Source organism: Megascapheus bottae, chromosome 16 (assembly GCF_031878675.1).
Source record: "Megascapheus bottae isolate mThoBot1 chromosome 16, mThoBot2.hap1, whole genome shotgun sequence".
NCBI classification, from domain to species: domain Eukaryota; kingdom Metazoa; phylum Chordata; class Mammalia; order Rodentia; family Geomyidae; genus Megascapheus; species Megascapheus bottae.
In genome coordinates this window covers 5,952,948-5,962,543 of record NC_143524.1, presented here as the reverse complement: position 1 = coordinate 5,962,543, position 9,596 = coordinate 5,952,948, and the positions used below count along the sequence as shown (strand labels likewise).

At 59.5% G+C, this 9,596-nt stretch overlaps 1 protein-coding gene across 1 annotated transcript in view; it reads right to left on the bottom strand.

The window, feature by feature from the left end:
* Positions 1–2,137: 2,137 nt before the first annotated feature.
* Nrxn2 (neurexin 2) overlaps positions 2,138–9,596 on the bottom strand; it is a 65,966-nt gene continuing 58,507 nt past the window's right edge. Inside the window, exons 11-18 of the mRNA XM_090349144.1 lie at positions 9,215–9,241; positions 7,319–7,438; positions 6,597–6,978; positions 5,905–6,095; positions 4,323–4,496; positions 3,817–3,936; positions 2,357–2,478; positions 2,138–2,164 (exon numbers count right to left, since the gene is read on the bottom strand). Of these exons, the coding sequence (XP_090205270.1) occupies positions 2,138–2,164; positions 2,357–2,478; positions 3,817–3,936; positions 4,323–4,496; positions 5,905–6,095; positions 6,597–6,978; positions 7,319–7,438; positions 9,215–9,241 (1,163 nt within the window). The remainder of the gene's footprint in view (positions 2,165–2,356; positions 2,479–3,816; positions 3,937–4,322; positions 4,497–5,904; positions 6,096–6,596; positions 6,979–7,318; positions 7,439–9,214; positions 9,242–9,596) is intronic.

Genomic DNA, 9,596 nt, shown 5'->3' with positions numbered 1-9,596 from the left:
CGGAAGAGCCGAGCGCGGCGGGGGAGGGGAGCGGCCGCGGCCCGGATCCCCGACACGCGAGGGCCGCCGAGGCTACCGCCGCGCCGCCGCCGCCGCCGCCGCCCGACCCGGGCCGGGGAGGAGGGAGCGGCCGGGGGAGGGGGGCGGGAGCGGGGCGGGGGGGAAGGGAAGCAAATCCGGGTGAGGAGGGGTGGGGGTGCGGGGAGAGGAGCGGAGAGGGGCGCGGAGGAAAGGCGCAAGCCTGCGAGATTCCGGCGGAGAGATGGAGGCAGCGGAGTGTTGCTGCAGAGGCAGAGCAGGGCTGGGAGGGAGGGAGGGAGGGAGGGAGGGGGAGGGGGAGCGCGCAGGGAGGGGAGCGCGCAGGGCCGGCAGCTCCCGGTCTGCGGGCCGCGCCGGGCAGCTCCGCGGCGCGCACCTGGCCCGCCCCGCCTCGCCCCTGCGCGCGCGCCTCCCCCGGCCGGGAGCGCGCTCTCCACCCGCACCCCCACGCCACCCCGCCCCGGAGCAGGGGCCCTGCTGAATAATTGAGCAGGACCGAGGCTGGAGCGGCGGCTGCTCTCCGCCCCTCCTCCTCCCCCACCGGCCGGCCCGGGAGGGCGCGGCGGCGGCCGCCTCCCCACGCGCCCCGGGATCGCACGTGCCCGCCCGGCCGGGGACACCCGCGCGTCCGCACACCGATCCACCGCCAGCCGCGCGTCCACCTGAGCACGCGGACCTCCAGTGGCCGGCCATCCACGCCCAGGGAACAATGGAGCCAGAACCCCAGAGACGCTCAGAAGGAAGACACCTGTGACAGCCTCCGTGTCCCCTGACTGCCCACCCCTGCCCAGGCTCCCCAGGACCCTGCCTCGACCCCACCCCACCCCCACGGAGGGCGAAATCCTTCCCGAGATTTGAATGCCCAGCAGAGGAAACCGCTTCCCTCGGCTGCTCCCCTGCCCTGTGATGGGCATCTCAGAACTGTAGAGGCCTCGGAGAAGCATCTGTCCTGGCTCCAGAGAGGAGTGTGGGTAGATTCCTCCCCAGCCCCTGGATGCCACAGCTGCACCCTCCTCTACCTGCCCTGACCGGGAGAGGTGGAGGGAAGAAGAGATGGGACCCAGGCTGCAGCACCTTGGAGGCCCCTGGGAAGCTGAAGAAATGCGATGGCAGAGTGAGGGCAGGTGGGGAGAAAGGGCAAAAAGAAGGGGCAATGAAGTGAGCAGGGGAGAGGCTGGGAGAGAGGAGGAGAGGCGAGGCGGGAGAGCTGGCTCCTGCTTATTGATTCTAAATTCCATTTTGGAGCAATATCATCACAGTGAGCCTTGCACGCTGGCCCAGCCCCTGCATGCAGTCTGGACCCAAGACAGATTCCCCCATTGCTGCGGCCCTGCCTCAACCCTTGCTAGATGCCCAACACAGTCCCCAACCCTTCAAACGTGGCGAGACATCCCTAAAGGCATCCAAGAGGTGCACGGCCCCAAGAGAGTAGATAGGCAGCAGGCTGGGGCTACTTGCCCTCTCATCCCATTCTTGTGCCTGGGGCTCTGGAATGGACTGGCACAGCTCTAGGCAGGCAGAAAACCTATGGCCTCAGAGGGAAAGAGGGAGGAGCCGGTGGCGAGAGGAGAGGAAGGAAAACCGCCTAGAGGCCAATCAATATCAGTGAGTGGGAGCTGGAGGGGGTGATGCTAGGGAGGCGGGGAGGCATAGAGGGTAAAAAAGAGGAGAGACACAGAGGTGTGCAAGAGATCAATAGAGGCTGCAGAGAGGAGCAAAGACAGGGAGGGAAACAATGAGGACCTGCCCCCCCCCCTCCCCGGGAGAGGCAGGAGGCATGGCACAGGCCCAGGGGCTGCAAGGAAGTGTCCCTCAGCTCACACCCCTCATTGCATATTCGCCTTTCTGTTCTCTCCATTTTCCTCTCCCATCACACAGATCACAGATCAATTCCCTCCCTCTGGTCTTTTCTCTCCTTGTCCCTTTATGCCCAGGGGTAGGGCCCATGTCATAGATGGAGAAACTGAGGCAGTCGAGTGTCACTTCCACCTTGTCCCCCACCCCTACAGACAGCTCCACACTCCCCCAGGGGATGGGCTCTGCCCTTCCACCTTGACCACACTCCTCCTCCCTCTCTCCAGACCCCCTCCCCACTGGCTCACTGAAGGTCCCTCTTCACTGGGCCCTGGAAGACCAGAGGTAGACAGGTGCTGAAAAGCCAGAGAGAAGTACCCCAGGAGAAAAGGAGGTGAGGCCTAAAAAGCCCAGGCAGACCCGCCCTCTCCCTCCAGCCCACAAATGTCTTGCCAGGCTGGGGGCTGAGAGATGGTGAGGTACCCTGGGGCCACGCCCCGTGTGGCTCACAGGTTGCACCCACCTTGTCCTTAGCCATCACTTTGCTCAAGTCAGAAACACCAGTCACGCAGATGGGCATTTTGGAAGGGTAATGCTTCCCAAGATGGGCCCAGGCCAGCCCCAGGTCTCCTGCCTCCCACCAACCTGGAACCCAGCGCAGACGTTCATCCCACACGGCCCCACAGTGGCACAGCTCCCGTCCCATCCATCTCTAGTGCCCTTTTCCAGAAGATTCCACGAAGTGGAAGTGAAGCACTAGAGAGGGGTAGCAGTGCCCCTTGATCCAGATTCTCTCCACCTGGGCAAGAAATGCCCACCATAAGCCCCATTGGAGCCATACTAGAAGCTCAATAAGGACAGGGGCGTGGTGGTGGGGGCGTGGTTTCTAGTAGAGCTCTACCACCAACAGCCTGGCACGGGGGGCCTCGGGTAGATGAGAAGAGTGCTCCCTACCTCACCCCACCTCACTCAGAGCCACACCAGTGTTAACACCGGTACTAATATTAAGTAATATGATTACCATGGTCTCCAGATCTGTGCCAGGCTGAGCACCCAGCGAGGGCTCAGAGCCCTGAGCTGACTGGGAGGTGTAGTGAGACTGAGGGCAGCAGGGAACCTGGGAAAATCCCAGGAGTGGGGGCAAAGTAGCGGGACAGCAAGACTCAGAGAACACCAGGAGAGCACTGAGCATGATGGGTTGGACATTTTCAGAGGAGAACCAACCGGTGCCCAACCAAGAGCCCCAACCTGAGGGACCAGCACGTTTCTGCCTGGAGATGAAGGGCTGGAGATGTGGTGCAGATCCATGCTCTTAGCCAGACCTGCCATTAACTATTAACCTGCTATTAACTCCAGAAACCCGCTGTTCCCAAAGTAGAAACGCTTCCTCCTCAAGGGTGTAAGAGAGAAAGTGTGTGTGCACGTGTGTGCGTGTGTGCGTGCGTGCATTTTCTACTCATTTCTCTGCAGGACCTAAAAAGGCTGCTTCTCCATCAGAGGAAGACCCCAAAACCTTCCCCCAAAGTCAAGCCCCCTGCCCTCCCTCTGCCAGGCTCTAGCTAGCTGCTGGCCACCAATCTCTAGGGACTAGAAAGTGCTGCTCAAGCTGCCTCACTGGGCAGAGGCGGCAAATAAGCAAGTTGGCAGAGAGAAGAATCAAGCGAGGACACTGGGGAATGTCCTTGTGCCTCAACGGGACAACCTGCAGCTGGGATTCTTGGGGGAGATGGGTGGGCCCCATCCAGGACCATCAGCTCAGAATGAGAAGAGATCACCTATCAATAGCTAGCCCCAGAGACTCGCCACCGCCTGGGAGACTCCAGGAAAGGACAAGGGACAACAGCTAGCAGCTTCCTTGAACTCCACAGCATTGAATAAGAAGGAAGCAAGCGGCATAGGACTCTGAAGCGCTTCCGCCTTCCTCGCTGGCTGTCCCTGGGGGTTGATGAATGTGTGTGGGGGGGTCCCTTCCCCCACACTCACGGTCATTGCAGACAGGGCCTCCGTAAGAAGTCATAGTGCAGTCGCAGGTGAAGCCGTCCCACTGCTGCAGGCAGACGCCCTGGTTGGCACAGGATTCTTCGGTGCAGGTGGTGCTGGGGCCTTCAGAGGGTAGGGAGGAAGGAAGACCCCCAGCTCAGCCAAACCCCTCCCTCCTCAGAGGGCATAGAAGCTCCAGGTACCCGGCTGGACCCAAAGGTTGTTCTCACCCCGCCAGGCCATAAGAGCCAAATGTTGACCAGAGGGATGGGGAGAGAATGGGAGGCTAGAAGACTGCTAGGCTGGGCTTCGGGGCTGTGATCAGGGGCTGAGGTAGGACGGCAATGTGGTTCCATACTTGTCTGAACCTCTGCCACAAAGCTTTGGATTCAGGGTCCAGCAAGGCCCAAAGAGGAAGCTTCTGGCCACCGTGGCTGCCTGCCCCGGTCAGCACGGACAGCTGGGCCCTCCGCAGCCCTCAGGGTCACCTCTCCAAATCCAGTACTCACCGTCACAGCCCCTCTCCACCTGCCCGATGCGGTGCAGGGCGTCAGAAATGAGATCTGGGAGTCGCCCATTGAGGTCCACAGAGGCCAGACAGCCCTGAAAGCCATCCCGGGAGGCCACCAACTTGGGCAGGTTGCTGAACATATTCTTGCTCAGGCCACCAATGTACAACTCCCCTGCAAAGGGACGGGTATCAGCTCTCTGCTGGATGTCTGGGGCCCTGCCCCCCCACCTCCTGCCTCCTAGGACTGTAGCCGTATATTCAGATCCTCCCAGCCCCCTGGGAGCTGGGAGCTTCATGTTTCTAACAGGAATGCAGAGACCTGCAGATATACACACACACACACACACACACACACACACACACACACACACACACACACACACACACACACACACCTTCCTCCTTCCTTTGCCACTAAGCCATCTGTCTGCTCCCCTCCCAGAGCAGCCCAGATGTCTGGGGGGGTTGGGGGACAGCTGGAGGAACCCGCTCCCCGCTTGCTCCCACACACTGGATTCCAGTTCCGGCCTGTAATCAGGGCCTTTCATAGATGTGCAGCCCCATCCCCTCCACCTCCGTTCCCTTCTTCCCCAAGAAGTCTGCTTCCCCTGAACTCCTTCAGGCCTCTCCCAACTCTAAGCCCCCCCTGCCCACCCCCTCCAGTGACTAGGGCTCTGGGGAGAAGTCCTTCTTGGGGACATCTGGTTCCTCATGTGGACCTGAACTCTGGAAGCCTTGCAAAAGGTAAAGCAAGCTTTGGGTGACACTGGCTAACCTCCTGGCCAGTCCAGGGGCTAAAGCCATCCAGCTCCTCACAACCCCTGGGTTTTCTGCCTGTTCCATTCTCTGTGACATATCGCCCTCTCCTGGAAGCAAGGAGAAGCTGCAACACTACAGCTGGAGATGGTGCTCAGATCTGACAGAATTCACTGGTCTCTGATGAGCCTCCCCAAGAGGAGAGTCTCATGGGACCATGTAGAGTACATTTTGGGGGTCACAGACAAAGAGGCAGCTCCCACTGATGGGGCTAGGCTTAGAAGCAGCATAGGCTTTATCTCTCCTCTGCCTGTTCTCGCTCAGTCAACCCTCTACCAACCCATTCTGTCTCAATGACTACAGCAGAGGCCCTGGAGATGGAACCCAGAGCCTGCACAGCCAATGCCCAAGATATAGAACTTGGGGATCCCTGGTGCTGCTGCTCCCTTATTCTAGCCCAAAGCCATGCACAGACACACATACACACACACACACACACACACACACATACACACACGCACGGCACTGGCCAATGTTAAGCTCTCTGTCCTCTCTCCAGCCCTCCCTCAAGGCAGGCTTCTCAACTTTGGGGCCCATAAGGTCCTAAAAGACCCAGGCTGTCTATTCCGAGCTCCACAAGCAGGCCACCCAACACTGATGTGACACATCCTGTCACTGGAAAGCGGTGGGTTCAAGTGGGGAATGTCAGCTGGTCAGAGTGGTGGGTGGGAGAAGGAGCCCTGAAGGAGGGAGAGACTGGTGGCCTTGCTGGGGTGAAGGGACCTAGGCTTAGGGCCAGCCTTCTCCAGAGGCCCTAGCCCCACCTTTGAGATCGAGGTTTCGGGCACCGTTGGAGTGCTGCGTGACAGTGCGGGAGTCGATCTTGAGCGTGTGCACATTGCCCGGGTCCCTGGACACCACCACGTTGTGCCACTGGTTGTCATTGACTGGTTTGTCAGAGTTCCCCTTCATCAAAGACGGGCCATTCCCCAGGTCAAACACGTAGTGGATGTACCTGCCCCGCAAGAGGGAGGAGACACCAGGTCAGGGTGGGGTGGGGCTGGGGAGGGTGGGAGGGGCCTAGGAAGAAAGGACAGGGGAAGAGAGCAAACCAGTGGCAAGAAGCTACGGTGTGAAGTACTGCCACAAGGGAAATAGTGAGGTGGTCAGCCATGGAAGAGCTGGCTCCAGGGACACTGCTGAGGAGTTGGGAGGGGAGGCTTTGTGGGGCAGGAGGGTCCCCGCCCTACAGAAGTAGGGTGCGATCTGCTCTGAGGTGCAATCTTCCAAGGCAAGAGAAGGGCCAGGAAGTCTCTGCCATGGAGAACCCCGGGGGGACGAGGAGGTCTTTGGGGAGTCAGTAGCCTGGAAGTGGGGTGTTTTCCCATCTCAGCTGGGACTGATCATGGCTTGTAATCTGGGAGGGTGGACACCCCCAGTGGCTAGGGAAGCTGGGTCTGGGCCTGCACGGGGACGGGGACTCTTCCTGGACGGCCCACGGGGGCTAGCCCCTCACCCCTTGACCAGCTCGATGACTATGAAGTCATTGCCGTTGCCCGAATTGAACAAGAGGAGCCCGTCGGGGGCCGTGGTCTTGAACTGGAAGAAGAGGTGCATGGAGGCATAAGCTTGCAGCGTGGCGAGGGCCAGGTAGCTACTGCGGCTCTTGAACGTGACAGGGTCGGCCACAATGGCACGCAGGCCAAAGCGGGCGTTGAGCTCGCAGTAGGTGATGTCGCCGTCCTTGCACTGGTCCATGTAGGGCTGGCCGTTGAACACCAGCCCGCTCAGGTGCCCAATGAAGTTGGAGGGGACCACGGAGATAAACCGTCGTTCCGTCATGATGCCCGTCTCGATGTTGTGGAATTCCAGCCGCGTGTGGGCTCCCGCCATCTGTCCTGCTCGGGACAGGAGAGGAAGATGAAGGGATCACAGCCCATGCGCTCATTTCTGGGGCTGCACCTCAGTCCTCTGCGTGAGACCGGCCATTGGGAGACCTGAGAGCTCAGCAAGCACAGCTTCAGGTGGAGCTGTGGATGGGCCAGCCGAGGGCTGCTGGCATCTGTGTTGTGCTGTTGAGTGGGGAGGGGAGAGCCCAGAGAACAGGATGTACCCTCCCCGGGGGACAGGGGAGAAAATGGATCGTCATATACTTCCCCAGCACAGGGAGTGGGCCATGGTCCACCAAAGAAACACAAGGCTACCACGAGTCCATCCCGCAGGGCCCAGGCCACCTACCCTCCACAGTCACGTTGTCCACTGACAGCTGCAGGCTCCTGCCTCGCCGTACCACCCTCACTGTGTGCCACTCATTGTCATTGAGCTTGTGGCCCGCAAAAAGCGTCTCGGGGCCTTTACCTGCAGCACCAAGGGGGGAGTGAACACAGCGCCTGCGCACCTTCACGCAGCTCTGTGCGTGGTACAGGCATACACGTGTGCACACAACCTACTGCACGCATTTGTCTGTACCACAGGCATGAGCACACAAGCACACACACGCACGGTCCACCTCATACCCAGAGCGCCTTCAGGCGCTCTACCCATCACAAAACCAACTTGCCCAGGGTGGCTACTTTGTGTGGTTTTGAAGGAGCCCTGGAGTGTACTCTGAGGTAGGTCTTGTGCATACCCACACCTACAACCTAAGGATCTTCAACCTGTGATGCCAGCAGCCAAGTTCCCAGGCCCACTGTTTTGGTTTACAAAAAAAAAAAAAAAAAATGGGGGCCAGGAGTTTGGCCCAGGGGTAGAGTGCTTGCCTAGCATGCATGAAGACCAGGGTTCAATTCCTCAGTACCACATACATAGAAAAAAGCCAGAAATGGTGCTGTGGCTCAAGTGGTAGCACTCTAGCCTTGAGAAAGCCCAAGGACAGTGCTCATGCCCTGAGTTCAAGCCCCAAGATTGGCCAAAAAAAAAAAAAAAAAGAAAGAAATTATGCACAGCCATGCTCGGGCCTGTAATCCCCCTCAGGAAGCTGAAATCGAAGGATCACAGTTCAAAGCCAGCCTGGGCTGTAAAGGTCCTGAGACTCTTTATTTCCAATTAATCACAAAAGAAAAAAAAAAAGCTAGAAGTGGAGCTGTGGTCCAAGTGGTAGAGGGCCATCCTTGAGCAAAAAAAAGCTGAAGGACAATGCCCAGCTCTAAGCCCCAAGCCTGGCACACACACACACACACACACACACACACACACACACACACACACACAAAGTACACAGCCTGGCTGCACGCCCATGGCTGTGTGCATCCACAGCTTCATTCTCCACACACACAGGGCTCCTCCATCGGCACAGGACCCTATGTGACCTGGCTATCCTACATACTGGAACTGAAATCCCGAGCACGGCCAGAGGATGATGTTCTGTCTCTTGGGAGCTATGGCCCTTTCTTCCCCGCCCGAAGTCTAAAAGCAAGGATGTTTCTCTTTCAAATGTTGCTGGGCTTTGTAGACCAACCAGGCCATCCCTCGGCCAGGCCCATGTTGCTCTCTTTGCCTAGTACTGGGGGTGCAGCCTCTGGGAAGGGCACCTCCAGTGCCCACACACACATAACAGGGCCTCCTCTGCACCCAGGGTGCCTTCCAGGGCACACCTATGGGAACACTCTCCCTGGCCAAACACACAAGAAAGCCCAGCCTTGTCCCCAAGCACTATTCCTCTGACCTCCTGCTGCTAGCTCTCCCTGGCATCTCCCAAATAACTCTCATTTGGCATTTGCCCCGCCCGGCCACGGTGGAGGGCCTGCGAGCGGCTTCCTTCCCGCAGGCCTCACCTGCCCCCTTGTGGCCAATGCTGGAGCTACACTGCATATCTCCAGGTACTTGGCTAGTTCTTGACCACAGGCTGGCCAGGGGCCCAGCCAACTCCATCCCCCACCCCCCGCTTCTGCTGCTGACCAGGTATTCTGGCCTTGGTATTCCCTTTACCAGAACCTAGTGAGCATTCTGTCCATGGCCACTCCACCAGCTCTAACCCTGCTTCCTTTGATCCATTTGTCCCCTACTCCCCCCACCTCTCCCCACCCCCCACTGGCTTGGCCAGCCAGTGATGAAGACTTCTTCCCCTCCCTCCCTAGGTCCCAGCGTCCAGCACCCTGACCCTCGGGCCTGCAGAAGAAGAGGGAAGCCACTTACTGGGTGCGCAGCCGATGCGCAGGCAGTCTGGGGGGCCGTGGGGCGGGCGGAGGGGGGGGGAGACAAAAAGGCAGAACAAGTTTTTTTTTTTTACATCCTTCACCGGGAGGGGTATCTGCGGGCGGGGGTTCCCCCAGGGCCACTTTCCGGGGACCACGCGTGCCCAGGTGCCCTCTCCCCTTCCTCGGCTGGACCTTGTCCCTCCTGCCAACAGGGCGCCAACCCTCCCCAGAGCCGGGAGGCAGGGCAGCGGGGTGGTGGGAAGGGGGCTCTCACCCCCCCCTTCTGGAGGGGCCCAGGCCTGTGTCTGAGGGAGATGGCACCTTGGGATCCCAGTCGTACAGGGGACCATGGGGGGCTGAGGGCTTGGCCAACCCCTTAT